We start from the raw sequence: 17,473 nt of genomic DNA, 5'->3' as shown, positions 1-17,473 counted from the left end.
CCTCTGAAACCTATGAGAAAAGAGAGCAGCATTGAGCTCTAAGAACAAGGATTTACTGAGATATGTGACCATCTCTGGAGGAAAAGAGTGACATGTTGTGTTGTGCACTGCAACATTAGCCCTGGCATGGAATCAGCCGTGGGAAAACACTGTCAGGACATTCATAATCATATCTCCTTTATCTCCAATCTTTACAAAGTCCTGTTAATTATTAATTGAAAACAGCACTAGGCCAAATTCTAATACCACTGAAGTGCTATAAAGCCAGAATAATTCTGCTTGAGCACATGACTTTCCTCCAACATAGCCAAAATCTTAATGCTGACAGATAACAAGCACAGTGGAAGGAGTCAGCAACTTTGGACCACATTGAGATCTTCTGACATGGAATCTGGGTGGGTCTTTCACCAGCTGCACTGAAGACATCGAGTTATCACATCCCTCTTTATAACATTCCTCCAAGGTGGACTTGGGCATTTGATAACAAGAATGTCATCATGTGCCATCTAGGAGATAAGTCTTGTTGTCAGAACAATGTTATGAAGGTGGAAAGTCCGTCGCTGGTTGGCTGATGTTCTGTGGACAGCCTAGAGCTATGCCTTATAAATTTTGAGAGATGAGAGAGACCAGCTTCTTTTCCCATTGGAAAAATGGGCTCCAGCATCTTCCCGCTCTGTGCAGCACTTCTGTTATGTTGTGTGCATGGTACTCCTGTCTCTGTAAGTAGAAACCTGATTTCTATAGGCTCCTCTCAGCCCAAAGACATCTCATACCTTATACGGGTTGTATTTCGCTCTCTTTCAGGTCGGGCGCCTCTCCAATGAAGCTGGTAAGTGGTCTGTGAACTCTTTTGAGTTTTGAAGCAGTTTCTTTTGCTTGGTGTGAGACACCACATCTCATCACGTAATGTTTTTTTTCTGTCTCACAGGAGCAGATGCTGAGTTGGGTGAAATATTCAAAGACATTCCAGACATAAACTTAGGTGAGTTCAAATCTAAGTTCTCACAAGGCCTGAAAAATTATGAGCATCTCTATATGATTTTTATGAAGTTTTACTTAGGTGTTTTCTTGCACTTCTTTATAAGTGGTAAGAAAATCAAATGGAAAAGACATAAGACATTGTACTGCTATTCTCTACCTTTTTTTGTTTCCTGTAATGCAAATTGCCACAGATCCTTTATGGTGCACTGTACAACATTCTTTCTGATGCGTTACTCAGTATTGCCGTGTTCTCCAGACCACTGCCTCATTGTGTGACTGTTGCCACTGACTGGCAGCAAGAGGTTATCAAATGAGATGTGGATAACGGCATCCATCACAATCCTACCACCAAAAGGCTGACTTTGCAGAGTGGTAAATGTTGAGTAGAAGCTACTGTCCTTATATTTGAGTGTAAACAGGCTGATTTTCTTTATTTTTCTATAAATGCCTGAGGATATTACGAGGAGCGGCTGAGAGAGCTGGGGTTGTTTAGCCTGGAGAAGAGGAGGCTGAGGGGAGACCTTATTGCTCTCTACAACTACCTGAAAGGAGGTTGTGGAGAGGAGGGAGCTGGGCTCTTCTCCCAAGTGACAGGGGACAGGACAAGAGGGAATGGCCTGAAGCTCTGCCAGGGGAGGTTCAGGTTGGATATCAGAAAAAAATTCTTCACAGAAAGAGTCATCGGGCACTGGAACAGCTGCCCAGGGAGGGGGTGGAGTCGCCTTCCCTGGAGGTGTTTAAGGAACGGGTGGATGAAATGCTGAGGGACATGGTTTAGGGAGTGTTAGGAATGGTTGGACTCGATGATCCAGTGGGTCCTTTCCAACCTTGTGATTCTGTGATTCTGTGATTCTGTGATTCTGTGATATTAGCCTTGCATAACCAGGCTCAATATGGTTTATGAGGTGAAATACGTTTGATATTTGATATTTCCTTTACATTACCTTTCATAAAATTGCTTTGCAGCTGCTGGACTGGATCTCTTTCAGGGTGATATCTTGCTCCCTGTAAGTAATTCAAAACTCTGCATCTATCTCTTGTCCTAATTACAACTTTGGTACAAATCTCATCTCCCCACAAGAGATGCATCACCAGCTGTTCATTCCCTTTTCAGAAAAATCAACGAAATGCCTTAAGAAGTGAGGAATACAGATGGAATTTTCCCGTTCCTTATATTCTGGCTGATGACCTGGGTAATGCAGATACTTTATTCATATTTTAGTTCCAATCCTTGTCTATACTGGAGTCACCATGATAAAAGAAATTGCCTTTTTCAGAACTGGTTCTCTCACATTAAAATTCATTAATAACTAGGTTGATCCTTTACATCAGACCCAAATTCTTCCTCTATAGTACCTTAAAAAACCATAATTTGATCAAATACAATCATTTTTCTTTTGGTCCCATGCATATATCTGTGTGCATATCTTACCTTTCCCGGGTGGATGAACTGCAGTGTGTTAAAGGACCTTTCCTGATGTGTGTTTTCCAGATCTGAATGCCAAAGGAGTCATCCTCCAGGCGTTCGAAATGTTCCGCCTTAAGTCTTGCGTTGATTTCAAACCATATGAAGGAGAGAGCACCTACGTATACTTTACAAAAAGAGATGGGTAATGGTTGTATCAATTTCTGTTTAGTTCGGCTGTGTGGAATCAGCTGGGCATTCATTCCCCCTGACTTCAGCGGTCCAGAAGTTTAGTCCAAGTTTGTTGTCAGCAAAGAAAAAGAAGAAAGCAAAGAAAAAGAAAGCAAACCATTTTTCCTTCTTAGGCACAAAGCCTGGAAGCAGCTGCCTCCCTCTGCTGACTGCAGAGGGTATTTAGATGATGAGCTTGGATTAGACATCTGATATTTGGGTGGTTACTCTTTGAGGAGGTGAACCCCAGCATCATGGGCTTTTCATCATGTCTTTCCACTTTCCTACCTAGGGTTGTTTTCCATTGACCCTGATGTACATTTCCTTAACTTAACAAGGATGCGAACAGCCGGAATTTAAGTTTGGAAATATTTGGAATAAAGGTCAAAACCCAAAGCTATGGAAAGCCATTTATTGTAATATTGCAAGGGTTTTGAGGAGGCTCTTCCTTAACGAGAGATCCTCTCAAAATCTGAAAGTGTTTTATACTCAGAGATTCAGGTTTCCAGGAACTGGAACGATTTAATTTATTTCCTGTATCTAATTATGTTTTGACAGAACATCTAGAAAAACATAACAATCTCCTCACTGTATTATCTGTGACTATTTCTTGTTCTCCCAGAATTCATAAAGGCCCGTAGGCACTGAGATTTCTGCCCTAAAGTCTTCCTTGCGTAATATGTCTTATGACACTTCTCGTGCAAGACTGCAAGCACCACGATTTTTAACAAATTGGTGCTGAAGAGCCTCATACTGGAAACTCCCTGGAAGCCAATATTTGAGGGACCACAGACTCAATCTCTTTGTATTCAATACCCACAGTACTGCGTTTAGAGCTCCTTCCACAGACTTGACCCAACATTGCTTTGTGATGTGCAGATGAAGCTGTAGTCCAAGCAGATACTTTTTGGCAGTTGCCTCTCACATCACCCTCAGGCTACTTCAAACAATTCCCAGTGAATCTGTTGAGGGGCTATTTTCCTCCTCAATCACGTTTAGCTTCTGCTGAGTCCTGGAGGAGGAACTCGGTTCTCACACAAAAGTATAATTTCACACCGAGGGCCAATGCATGGCACAGCTGCTGTTCAAAAGGACCGAATTCTGCTACTCTAAGCCCTCCCAGAACCTTTCTCTATCCCAGCTGATTACAAAAAACCTCAGTCTGTCTTGACAAGTTTATTGTTGCTATATATGTATAATGTTTTTGGCAAAATGGCAGCTGATATAGGACTAAAATTCCATGGATCTCAAAAATTAGAGGTGAGCTTGTCTATCTTAGCAGGCATGTAAGATGCTGGCCTCATGCAGGTGGTATCGAGTATGGTTTTGGGGGTTTATTCTGCTTTCAGAGCAGCGTGTTTGTACGGTATCAAGGCAGTTGGTCAACACCTAAATAATGTTATGTTATTCCTTTCATGTTTAAACCTGTTTTGATATCAAGTTAAATTTAGTGAACAGAATGAGAACCTAAATACGGAGAAGAAAACTCTAATTCGCAGACGGCAAGATCTCCCTGTTTCTCAGGTGCTGGTCCATGGTGGGGGACTTGAAGTCTGGACAGAACCTCTCTATTGGAGAAGGGTGTGACTATAAAGCAATCGTGGAACATGAGATCCTGCACGCTTTGGGATTTCATCATGAGCAGTCGAGGACAGACCGGGATGACTACGTGACGATCTGGTGGGATGAAATTATTCCAGGTGGGTTTTCACCTTCAAGTCACTTTTTTTTTTAAAGTGCAGAGTTATCAGTATCTTATTTTCTCCCTCAGATTTTTAAGACCTCCTTTAAGAGATGATTTTAGAACAAATGGGCCACACCTAAGATTGCTGAAAGTCAGTCTGTAGAAACAGCAGAATTTATAAGGCCAGAAGAGAGAGGCTCTGCTTGGTCAGAACACCTCATTCCCCATTGGCTCCAGGACTGATTTGTTCACTCATTTTGGAGAAATCACTGCCTCTCTCTTTGGGTCTGTTTTGTCCCGCTGGGTAATGCAAATTTTAAACTAACTGGGATGGTGAGCTTTGAGGTGGCTTTTCTTTAGTCAAAGGTCCTCTCAAAATCTAAAAAACATCTTTATACTCGGAGATTCGGGCTTTCCTGAAACTAGAAGGAACTGCTTTATACGGGAAGAAGCTTTAAAGGATTAGATCAGATGAGAGATATAAAATAGAGCTCTATCCTGCTCTCCCCTGCCCAGCGTATCTCTGCCTTCTTGCCTTCAGGCTTAGTGTCATCAGACTCAGTGAGTCCATGAGTTTCTGCAAACTCTCTGCATTCCCCCTAGTCCTTAGGGAGTTTGTCCTGCTGTCTCCTGTGAGGTCTGGTTCCACATTACTTAACGATTGTATATTTGAAAAAGAGTGAATGGGAGCTTACAACAAGTTCTGGAAGGCGTGCTAGTAAAGACACTGAGCGTAAACTCTTGCCAGTGATGGTGGGAGATGGACTTTAGTGTGATTCTGATACTATCACAGTCAAACCATATATTCCGTAGGTTTTTATCCGTACTATAAAATATGATTTTCCAGTTAGGTAAATTCATTAAGTAGAATATTTCTACTGAAGCCATTTGAAATCAATCTTCCCCTCTAAAGGAGAATAAGGCTGATAAGATGGTTCTTTCTATCTGCACACACATCTATTCCTCTATTAGTGATCTGCAAACCCAAATTAATTAGTATGGTAGCAGTTTTTGCCATGATGCATTTTTACAAACTACGATGCAGATAGCCGGATGATGAAAGAAGAGATTCCCTGTTCATGTTGCTGTTAAGAGAAAAGCTAATAAGTTTATTAGACTCAGAGAAAATACATAAGACAGCATAATGAAATACTCTCCTCACCACATGATTTAATTCCTTTTAGAAACACAGAGGAGTTACATTCTGCTTGGTAGAGATCTGAAACCCACCTTCGTTACACGTGCCTGTGTCCTGCCTAGATTTTATCCCAGCTATAAAAAGTGATAGCACTTAATTAGCAAGATTCTCACTGTTCTCGATTAAAAGTGCAATTCAGTTATCTGTAAGAAAATAATCCCAAGCTTTTATACAATCCCAAGCCTTGGACTGAAGACCTTTGCACCTCGAATGGACTTGCAGAAGGGAAGGGCAGCCTTTGCCTATAGAAGCTGTAACTATCCACCGAGCGCAGTCACGTGTTGTTTCTTCTTGGAGAGCAAATGCCAGTCTGAAAATCATAGAATCATAGAAGTGCTTGGTTGGAAAAAGTCCTTGGAGATTATCAAGCCAAACTGTCCCTGCCCACTGCTAAACCAGATCCCCGAGCACCTCATCTGCCTGACTTTTAAACCCCTCCAGCAATGGGGACTCCACCACCTCCCTGGGCAGCCTCTGCCAGTGCTTGAGAACCCTTTCAGTGAAGAAGTTTGTCTTAATGTCCAGTCTTAACCTGCGCTGGTGCAGCTTGAGGCCGTTTGCTTTCAGCCTAAAATTTGTAGTTGGAAATGCTGGCAACCTCTAGTTCCAAACTTCCAAACCAAAGTATGTGAAATAGTTCCCTCTCTCTGTGCCAGCAGACACTTAATGAAAAATAATGAAAAACTTTCTCCAAGAAACCATGAGAAACCTGTTTCTAAAGGACATTTCAAAACAAATATCATAGCAATATTGACAATCCAGGGTAAAACCATCATTTTTTTCACAGATTGCTAATGCGTTCTTTGCTTCAAAGAAGAGCAGAACTTGGAGGTATTCCAGGACTGTCACACCTTACCCCTCAATGAGTGGAGGGTTCCAGGGCCTCTCCTTGTTCATATATGATCTAATATCCTAGGGAACATTTGCCTCAATATTTTCTGGCTCTGGACTGAGTACTGTAATCCTTAAGCCTAACCCTTGTTTATGGATGCTTATATTAGACCGTCTAATCTAACCTCCTACACAGCCCATTCTTTACAGCTCATTGTTATTTGATTTTGAACTTGCAGAAGTCTCATGTGAGGGTGCAGAACTGCAATCCAAACCCATTATTTCGTTGTCTAAGTTTCTTCATAACTAAATCTTACAAATATTTTATTGTAAAGTAATTGCTTTTGAGAATATCAACCCTGCCTTAGAAAACGGTATCCAAGGGGCCATGTTAAAGCCACCTCCTTCCCAGTTTCTTTCAAAATGAAACACTTTTCTGTTCTTTTACCAGGCAAAGAGTACAATTTTGTGAAACATGATGACGAGCACATCACTGACCTGAACACCCCGTATGACTATGAATCATTGATGCACTACGAACCATTTTCATTTAACAAAAACTCAAGCATCCCCACAATCACAGCGAAGATACCAGAATTTAACAACATAATTGGACAACGTCTAGACTTAAGTGCCATTGACTTGGAAAGATTGAATCGCATGTATAACTGCAGTAAGTCCTAATTTAACCGTGGCCATCTGTTTCTTTGTACTTGAACCTGGCTGGTTCAGCTCCCTTGTGTCTCCAAAACCACAAAACCTCTTTTCAGCTGCTCTTGAGGTAGTATGGGAGAGGGCCTGTGGTGTAGAGACTCAAACTGTTTATTCTCTCCTTATCCCTGTTTTTGTCTCTGCTAACAGTCATTACATGTGTTCCGTTAGTCAATGAAAGTAAGTTCATTCACATCATTTCTTCCATATTGCTTCTCATGTTTCAGACAGTGCTTGTGTTCTGCCGGTGTGTGGGCAGCTCCACTGCGTCTTCTTTGGGAGGAGAACGCAACTGTACTTTTTCCTCTTTCACTGACTTTAGCTCTTAATTAGATAATTTTGCACCCAAGATTTGCTAAGCCTAGAGTCCGACACTCTGTCTACTTGGTTGCTAAGGTAGTAGAAGATGTTATCACCACATGTGATTATTAGCAATAAGTTCGTATCCCCGTGGATCTGCCCACAGAATCATCCACGTGTAGGGAAACTCAGCTGAACTGGCCTCAGGTAACTGGGTGGACTTTGCTTGAAGTGGAAGAACAGCGTTCATGCTCCTCATGCAGACAAGCGAGCCAAGAAAAATAATAACCTCCAGCAGAAGAATGGTGAAAAATAACACCGCCACTGTTCACAGAGCAACTTGTCTCTCCAAGCCTTTAAAGTAGACACAAAGACAGCCACCATCAGTCGCTGTATTTCTGCTGTCTCATGGGATTTTTTTAACCTTTTGCCAAGTGGTCAAATGCTGGTATCTCCATGCAACGAGTCCCTCCAGGAATCACATGTTTCCTCTTTTGAGTCACTGGGTTCACATCTGCTGTAGGTTGTCTTCTCTATGTGATGGCTATCCTAGGGTAAATAATCCTCCCAAAATCAGAGCAGAAATTTTAGTGAAATACTGCTTTGGAAATAATCATCTGTGCATTTCTTTTCAGCTTCAACTCACACTTTCTTGGACCAGTGTTCTTTTGAGCTTGAAAATATATGTGGCATGATTCAGGGCTCCAGAGATGATCTAGACTGGGTCCATCAGCAGAGCAGTGCCACCGGGCAGGAAGACCACACACTTTCTGGGCGCTGTAGAGGTAAAATGTAGTAAAAGAACTCTTTGCTATGGAAAAGGGGTTAACTGAAGTAATGGTGCCTTTCTGGGTACCTGTACTGGTCTGTGTGCTTTGAGTAGAGCATCTTTAATAACTTCTCTGAACCTGTCACTGTAATCAACCCTTGAAAAACCCAGCACTGGCTACTCTGAAAACACAGGATGAAATGACCGTATTTAAGACACTACCCAGCAAACACTTGAGCTGTGATGTTACTAGTTAAGCAAAAAGCCTTTTTTCTTTCCATATGTCTTGACCCTTTTTATGGTGACACTCGCACTCTCATTAAGCTTTTTCAACATAGTGGAATTGTCTCCACACCAGCAAGATAAAAGGGGACAAAGAACAATCTTAACTAGCAGCCTTTTGAATATAACCTGGGAAAGGAATTACAGCAACTTCCAAAGTCTGAGTAAGAGTTATGTTACCCCATGATAAGAGTGAAACAGCAGTCACAGCCACTCGTAAATGCTGTATTTGTAAAGTGAATGATAACTTAACCTTGACGAGTGCTGTAACTTAACCTGCAGGTGGAAGAAAGTTTCAAGGTGTATTATGAGGCGCACTTAGGGATAATGTTCTTTTTCACGTGGCAATTCTTCCTTTTTCAAAGGAAGAAAAATCTCAGCAGGATGGAATCAGCGCCTGTCGCAATTGCAAGGTGATAGGTTACATGTGAGAATAAAGATTAAACCCCACAGGCAGTTCTGGAAAGCAAGGGCCTGATTTGTCACCCTTTACATAAGGTGAACTACTACAGACTTCAGAAGAAGAGGAATTTTTGTGGTAGATTTTGCCTAGAGTACAGAGTGAAGGAATCGTGGCCTGGAGCACATTCAGTTGTGCTTTGTTACTCTTTGATCCAGGACAAATTTGACTTGATCAAATTTGACAAAATAGACTATTCCCCTCACATTGCCCACTCGCTGGAAAGAACAGATCCCCAAACTCACATAGCGGTGGTACTTGTCCATCAGGTCCAAGAATGCAATATAACACAAGAAAACCATTTGACAGCTTCTATAGAAACATGCTCCTAATTCTCATTTTTACTTCTTTCTCTCCGTTTTTCCCCCATAAGTTTAATTGTAGTTGAAAAAAATTGTTTTGCTGAGTTGAGGTTATCAGGTCAAATCCAGTTTGTCTGAAGTAAGGACCTCACTTGCACTTAACGCAAGTCACTTATCCAGGGACTGGCACAAAATAAATATTGACATTGTCTGAAGACATAATGAAGAGGAGGAGATGCGTTTGAGGGTTTCCATAGTGTCTAAATGAGTTGCATGTGTAGGGAGAGCCTCTCTTTTTGGAGACCTTCAAAGAATCATTGACTCCGCTAGGAATTTAGGCATCTGGAGAGAATTCATTCTGCGGTCATCTCAAGTGGGAGCAAGTTTTTGGTTTCTAGCACAGACAGACTGTGTTTTGTCCAAACAGATTTGACGTCTTGGGTTTTTGACTTATCACTGGCTAAACCGAAGGAAGGAAAATTCAGTCTAACATTTAGAGAGGAGTTGGCAGCCTGTCTCTGGATTTGATCCCTGTATTCCTATGCTGAAATTTGCCAAGGCCATCTTCGAATTGCCATAGATGGATAATATTGCCTTTTTTTTTCCCCTTCCTATCAAAAAGTAGGTAGAGTCTAGATAATTCAGGGGTTTGATACCATAATGAGGTTCACAGCCTTGTTTCTCACTTGGAGTAACATTAATCATATTTAACATACTTAAAGTTAATACAAATTTAATGTATAAAAAGTGTTGCATGCATGCAAAAAGATATTGGGTATCCTTGGCAAGATTTCTATGATTGTAGGTATTCCTACCATGTGGGAGGTGATGGACAATATTCCCCTGACATGGTTAGAACACGATTAATGGCTCAAACAGCTCCACTAACCATACAAGAAACTGTCCTGCATTTATGCAGCTACAAGTTTAACTGCTGATGCCCAAAATGTTACCTTGGACAAGACTCCGAGGCAAGACCAGAACCCCCAACAGAAGAAGCTTTCACACCGCAGCTAAAAAAATGCCACTTGTTAATTTAATCATAGACTAAAATGAATAACAAAAGAGCAATTCAATACAGATAAGATGTGAGAAGTCCCTGTGATACCGAGATAAGATTCATGTGCAAATGGTGGAGGCCTTGCAAATATAAGGATAAAAGAAGTCATTTCAAATCTAGAGTAAAGGACATCTCAGGAAATGTCAGTGGGAAACTAAACTAGAGGGGTGGGAATTCTTAGTTTCCCCAAACTGAGAAGCTGAGTTTTGAAAAGTCTTTGGACAAGCTGTAAAAAAGAGCTTTTTCATGGTCAGGGTCAGCAGAGTGCTAGTCCCATGTCCAACCCTTTTTTATTATCTCTATCAAACCCTTTTTTATTATCCTTATCAAGCCCTTTTTTATTATCTTTATCATTGATAAGAAATTATCTTACTCTTAGATTCAGAGAATCATAGAATCACCAGGTTGGAAAGGACCCACTAGGTCGAGTCCAACCACTCCTAACACTCCCTAAACCATGTCCCTCAGCACCTCTTCCACCCATCCCTTAAACACCTCCAGGGAAGGTGACTCCACCTCCTCCCTGGGCAGCCTCTGCCAGTGCCAAATGACCCTTTCCATGAAAAATTTTTTCCTGATGTCCAGCCTGAACCTCTTCACAAGGTATTTTAGCATTATTTAGATTATCTTCTCTATAAATCAAGTTAAAATTATGTTTTCTAGTTACTTGCAGTCAGCACTGAATCCTCTGTCTCGTTATCTCTGACATCTCTGAGACATTGAACTTCCAACTTGGCATCAGCCACCAGCAATGAGTTCCATGCTAAACTACTAGTCCTGTTCTTATCCTGGTCTACTTTGGCCGGTTACCATATACCATTTTCTCTACTATTCGTGTTAAGTACTACACTTACGCCCACTAAAAGAGTGGAGTTGAAATGATAAATTTACACCATGCCCCTAGCAGGAAATCTGGAAGGAGACGGTGATGCTCTACAATTTCTTCATAGATGCTGGTTATTTCATGTACTTCAACACCAACTCTGGCCAGGCAGATGAGGTGGCAGTCCTAGAGTCCCGCATCCTTTATCCCAAGAGGATTCAGCAGTGCCTCCAGTTCTTCTATAAGATCACAGGAAGCCTTTCTGACAAGCTGATCATCTGGCTTAAAGAGGATGATGGCACCGGAAATGTGCGCAAGATGAGGAAAATTCAGACCTTTCAAGGTAATGCTGGAAATTTGAGTAGTGTAGAGAATATCGGGGGAGGAAAAGTTGTCTTACTGAGTCTATGAATGCAGTGTATTGGCTCAACAACCAAAAGATTTTCCCAAAGCTACCAGAATATCTTGCAACTTGAATAAGGAACGTGGTATTACATGAGCAGTGAAACCATGGGCTGTAATGATGTCATTTAAGTGCTCCACCACAGGAATCACAATATTCCTGACAGTGTTACGTAACACTCCGTGACTGAGGGGGACCTCAAATTCTGCTGGAGGTCAATTGATGAGGTCTCTGCTGGCTCTTATATCATCTATCAGTGAGCTGTTCAGATGTAAATAACTATGCTCATCTGCAATTAGAAGCCCAGCCTGATTTTTATACAGGTGGAAACATAAAAACGTACATAATTTTGGAAATGTGAACTGAGCTCCCACTTGGACGATTTTGCTAAATGGGACAAATTCAGTCACCGTGTTTCCAATGTCAAAACCCAAGATCTGTGATAACCTGCTTAAATAAAGCAGCAGCAGTTTTCAGGGAAAGACAAGTCCCTGGAAAAACAGCGAGAACAATTAATTCTAACAATTAATTCTAATTAATTCTGGGTCATTGACTCCCATTCACTTTTATGTCTTGGCCTGTTGCTCTTTATACTAGAGGCTGTCATTCACTGATGTGTGCAGAGTTCCTAGTATGATGCGTACAAAACATTTAGGTGATAAGTCTATGTATTTTCTAATCACAATATCAACTTAAGATCTCCAGCCTTCAGGTTCTTGAAAGGTCCGATTGTCTAAAGACACAGCTGGAATGAAGGGCTAGGAATAAGCTGCTTCATGGTATTACTAATCATGCTGAGAGCAAGGTTGTTCTTTCCTTATACCACAGCGGATAGTGACCACAGCTGGAAAATTGCCCACGTAACCCTCAACGCTCAGAAGAAGTTCCGTTACCTCTTCCAAGGAGTGAAGGGAGATCCCAGCTCTTCATCTGGTGGGATTGTTATCGATGATGTCACTCTGACAGAGACCCCATGTCCCACAGCTGTGTGGGTCATCCGAAACTTCAGCCAAATCCTCGAAAATACATCCATTGAGGTTCTTCAAAGCCCCCGGTTTTATAGTCCTGAGGGGTATGGTTTTGGCATAACTTTGCATCCTCACGCTAGCATCAGTGGCTACACTCGCATCGCCTTTCACTTGTGCAGTGGAGAGAACGATGGTGTTCTGGAGTGGCCAGCTCTCAACCGCCAAGCTATGCTCACAGTCCTGGACCAGGACCCCGATGTCTTGAAAAGGATGTCCTCAAGCAAAAGCTTCACCACAAGCAAAGACCAAGTTGCCTCAGGTAAGTGATGTCTGCCTGGAGAAATGGTGAAAATGAAAGCCAGAGAATCCAAGTCAGAGAACTGGGTGGAGGACTTGGATCTGGACAACTTTGGCTGCATTTCCCAATTTGGAACACTTTCCTGTGCGTGACTCAGAATTCCTGTCTGTGAAAGATCATCTGCTGTGAAATGTGATGCATAAAAGGTTGGTGTTATTATGAACAGACCCTGGGACTTCTGAGTTTGACTCTAAGCACACAGTTGTTCTAAGAGCTGGAAATTCCCATTCTAGCTGCGGTTTGCCCAGTATGATATGGGACATATCACCAGAGGATGGTGCAATGCCAGCAGGAGGCTGTATTCCATCAATAATCCAAGAAAATTTTAAGTTAAAACTGCATTTTGGAGGCTTGGTTAACTTGCACAACCATGGTCTGAATGGACAAGGTTCACACCATAACTGTATTTAAGAAAAAAATACCTGAAAACACCAGTGAGATCAGTCTGCAGCGTTTGAAGATGGTCTTGCTTGGCTGGTTGTAGACTGCAGGTTATGAAATCTTTCAGAGTTACCTTTTAACTCCAGCTTCATGTGTCATCTAGCACCATAGTTCCACATCCACCCCTAGGACTCCCCATGGATGCGTTAATACAAAGAAATAAGAACAGGACAACACTGAGTTTGGATAAAATACTGGAGATGAATCTCCATCCCTCTTCACTTTCTCCAGTGGAAGTTTAGCTTGCACTTTTTTGGCAGGAGGTTTTAAACCTTAGATGTGAATATTTTTAACAGAACCGCAGCAATGAACAAAATCTGCTCAACCATAAACCACAAGTACTTAAAAACTGATGAGAGAGTGTTCTTACACAGGAAGGAGCTCTTAGGTGGTGACAAGGAGGAGGTTGCTTGGGTTCGGTTACATAAATGGGAGTGGTGGAATTTAAATGCCCTCACACAGACTAAGTCTTTACGCAGATCATATCTGAGGATCTTCTGTCACCCATAATTTGTCAGTCCTTCATGATTTGTTTCGACATTTCAGTTCTAAACTTGATTTTAAATCATAAATCCCGTTTAATGCTACAAGGCACAAAAAAGGTCATTCTGTACTTCCAGCTGTAGAACTTTGTGGTCTTATTCATCACTCATTCTCTTTGCAGATGTTAATGGAGTCTCAATATGGGAGAAGCCATCAATTAATGGAACATTTGATGCCTCGTGCAATTGCCATAGGAGTAGAGCCTGGGGGTGGACTAACTTCATATCCCACAGCCAGATGAGACGGAGAAGCTTCCTGAAAAACGATGACCTGATTATTTTTGCAGAATTTAATGGTAAAGACCCCTTTGTCTCCGAGTCATCATCTCTTCTAATGGGGATCAACTTTTAACAGCATTTTTGTGCCTCAGTTTCAGAAAGGTGATGTCGACTAAAGTGATTGTGAGTTCAGAGGAATCTGAACAGCAATGTCTGACTGAAGGTGAACTTCTTAGACAGCTTTAGGCACCCTAACCAGTAGCTACGTCCATTTCTAAGCACTGAACATACTAAAAGGCCTTCCTTATTCTGTTCATTTTCGAACAGGACAGCCACACCTGACACAATCTTTCAAAGTACAGAATATCACTGATTTACCTGACAAGTTCCCATCACTTCGGTATTATTTTGTGCTTTAAATATGCAGAAACTGCTGTGGTACAGCAGAGCTCTGTAAGGGGCAAATAGACAAGGAGTACATTCTGGTCTACGTTGCACCCTGTGAGCTCCTGGTCTGAAAAATATTACGTATAGAATCGCTCACCTGATGCCTTTCTCTTTTCTTTCTCTTTTTAAAAGATATAACTCACCTCAATATCACCGAAGTCCCTGTTGAACCTCAACGGTCTACCTTTGTAGAAGGCCACATTCTTGAAAGGCAGAAGAGAGCAGCCCAGGGCATGGAGCCCGTTCGGGACTGGCTGCCTGACCTGGCAGACCCCTGTGACCCAAACCCCTGCCAGAACGATGGAGTCTGCCTGAATGTGAAAGGGAAAGCAAGCTGCAGGTATCATAGACTTCTTCCCTGGTTGCTTTTACTTTCTTCTGAACCAGATGATGCGGCTAATAAGTATTCAGAGCTATGGACCTCAGAGGTCTGAGTTACCAGGTTTTCAAGGAACAGCAGGAACAAATCGCTCGGCTGCTTTGACTGGTTTCTGTAACAGCCACAGGGGGAGGTAATGAAACCCCATTATGTTGTACTTCCAGGAGATGTAAACAACCTTCAAACAAGGTGGGGATGTTGTGAGTTGAATCTTTCTAAACTGAATTACCCACCCATGGTAGTAAGTGTGAGGACCTTGAGGTGGACCTACAGGTCAGCACAAAACTCCTGATCCATGTGAATTTGTACTGTGTTTTTCCAGGTGCCCATCAGGACAAGCCTTCTTCTTTACGGGTGAGAGATGTCAGTCGAGACAGGTCCATGGGGACATCCTGGGAATGACAATTGGTGGAATTGCTGGAACCATTGTATTAACCATTGTCCTCATTTCCGTGATCACTAGAAGATAAATAGCTGTGGGAGGATGAATCTCAGTCTTTTTTTTTTTTTCTATTTTTCCTAAGACGACAGCTTTCAGTGAAAAATGATGAATACAATTTTTAGAAGATCAGTCAACATATGGATGAAATGCTCTATCAACATCTTGGCAGTAATCTGTTTACTCTGTAGGTCTTCACAGTTAAAGCACATCATGTGGAACTGCTGTCTAATGAAAGTTCATACCCTACCTCTCTTGTCTACTGTTTAAATGTTTAGTTTCTTTGTCCAATAGCAAACTGTAGTGCTGGGAGTCCATGCATTTATTCTCCAACACAGTTGGAACTTAGATTAAATAATGAATAGGACCTCTCAAAACACTGGAAAAAGTCACACAGAAGCACGTATATTAGAATTCTAAAAATGTTCCCAGAGAAATTACTCAAGAAATTTAAAGGGTACATATCCATAGGTGTCTGAATCAGGACACCAACAGTCATTTTCCATGGATCTGTGCTGGTTTACAAACCTGAGTAGCTCTTAAAATTCATGGTAAACCACTACTGTAATTTTGGCCAATTCTGTAGCACAGAAATAATTTCCTATCAAAGCCAGATGTCTTTCTAGGAGACCTCACCAAATAAGGTTTTCAAATGTTCCAGTGTAAAGCTACTCTCCCAGCATAATCCAAGGTCTCCAAGTCTTCACCCTTGCCAAACCACACACTGTTTCCTCTCTACTACAGGAACTTGTGACAGCATCCAGTCACAAAGATGTTTTGTCAGATGCTACTGGGTGCATTTGGGCTCTGCTTGATGCTTTGGCTCCCTATTGAAACATGGGAATAGAAGTATGTCCCCAGCCTCAAGACAAGGCGATGGAACAGCTTTCCTCCAGTGGGAGGAAACCATTGTTCAGTCCATGTCCAGGACATGTCCTTTCCCCTTGCAGGGCCTTGCTGGGAACTGCTGTTGCTGCCCAATGTCGTACTGTATCTGGAACCTCCAGAAGGAGGCTGTTGGACTTGTCAGTGCTGCTGCTGGTTGGGTGCAGGGATTTCTTCTCCCCGCACTGGGAAGTTGGTTTTGCCCTCCTCTAATACATCTTAAGAGCTTGCTGGCAGCAGAATGTGATGGCAGAGAAAAATGACAGGGACTTTGCACCGGGGTAGGAAAACACCCTACCTGCCCCAGGGGTAGGCTCTACGCCCACTAGCTCCTCCTCAACCTGAGAGTAACAGAGTTCAGAGCATCTCTTCAGTGCAGAAAAAAAAACCCCTCAAAGGCCCAGCTGCAATCACTCTCTACAAACATTCCAGTACGTGCCCTTTTTATGGGAAAATGTATAACACAGTCCATTTTCCTTGGGATATGAAGACTGATATTGTCAGTCTTCCCAAAAGAACCTGTTCAGAGCCTACTCTCTTCCTTGCTCTTCCTTGGTTCCCAAAGTGCTTTGTTTTGCTAACCACAGGGCTTTGTACTGGGTACACTGAGATGCTCTCTTACCTGCAGCAAGTGCTCTCAGTATCCATAAACATTGTTCAATATAATTTTGTAGCCATTTTCTAGGATCTTAGCATCTCAGCATCACTTGTCACTCCTTCATTTCCTAGAAGCCTACATCTAGTTCATACGGGGTCAAGATCCACACTTAGGTGAACTGGGAGAATCATAGAAGCATAGAATCCCTAGGTTGGAAAGGACCTTTGAGATGATCAAGTCCAACCGTACGTGTTTACTGCTAAATCATATCCCTAAGCACTTCATCTACCCATCTTTCAAATAACTCCAGGGATGGGGACTCAATCACCTCCCTGGGCAGCCTCTTCCAGTGCTTGAGAACCCTTTCAGTGAAGAAGTTTTTCCTGATATCCAATCTGAACCTGCCTTGGTGCAGCTTGAGGTCATTCCTTCTTGTCCTATCACCTGTCACTTGGGCAAAAGACACCCACCTCACTACAACCTCCTCTCAGGCAGTTGCAGACTGGGATGAGGTCTCTCCTCTCGGCCTTCTTTTATCCAGGCTAAACAACCTCAGGTCCCTCAGCCGCTCTTTGTAAGACTTGTTCTCCAGCCAGGAGTGGTGAAACCTCAGAGGTAGAATGTCTACAGAGATAAGGTGTGGTGGGACAGCGCTGCCTAGAGGGACAGCACTCGTACTTTATAGTTTATATAAAACTTATTCTGAGTGGCACTGGATTCTGCAGCAGGCCAATATTGCACAAGCTGCTCCCAGAGT

The 17,473-nt window shown here is 42.3% G+C and overlaps 1 protein-coding gene across 1 annotated transcript; it reads left to right on the top strand.

Moving 5' to 3' along the window:
- The first annotated feature begins 15 nt into the window (after positions 1-15).
- On the top strand, positions 16-17,232 carry LOC104057112 (meprin A subunit alpha-like). The gene is made up of 14 exons (XM_054063509.1): positions 16-719; positions 805-829; positions 929-982; positions 1,948-1,988; positions 2,096-2,174; positions 2,474-2,591; positions 4,142-4,317; positions 6,782-7,003; positions 7,977-8,126; positions 11,165-11,380; positions 12,269-12,727; positions 13,872-14,045; positions 14,548-14,755; positions 15,117-17,232. The coding sequence occupies exons 1-14, from the start codon at positions 651-653 to the stop codon at positions 15,262-15,264; spliced, it is 2,139 nt and encodes a 712-aa protein (XP_053919484.1). The 5' UTR covers positions 16-650; the 3' UTR covers positions 15,265-17,232.
- The last annotated feature ends 241 nt before the right edge of the window (positions 17,233-17,473 follow it).

This window comes from Cuculus canorus, chromosome 3 (assembly GCF_017976375.1).
Source record: "Cuculus canorus isolate bCucCan1 chromosome 3, bCucCan1.pri, whole genome shotgun sequence".
NCBI lineage: Eukaryota > Metazoa > Chordata > Aves > Cuculiformes > Cuculidae > Cuculus > Cuculus canorus.
This window is presented reverse-complemented; position numbering and strand designations above follow the sequence as displayed.

Excerpts from the sequence above, each read along its gene's own strand:
- LOC104057112 (XM_054063509.1), top strand. The coding sequence starts at position 651 with ATGGGCTCCAGCATCTTCCCGCTCTGTGCAGCACTTCTGTTATGTTGT. Across the intron at positions 4,318-6,781 it reads GTGGGATGAAATTATTCCAG|GCAAAGAGTACAATTTTGTG; the intron begins GTGGGTTTTCAC and ends TTCTTTTACCAG. Across the intron at positions 14,756-15,116 it reads AAAGGGAAAGCAAGCTGCAG|GTGCCCATCAGGACAAGCCT; the intron begins GTATCATAGACT and ends GTGTTTTTCCAG.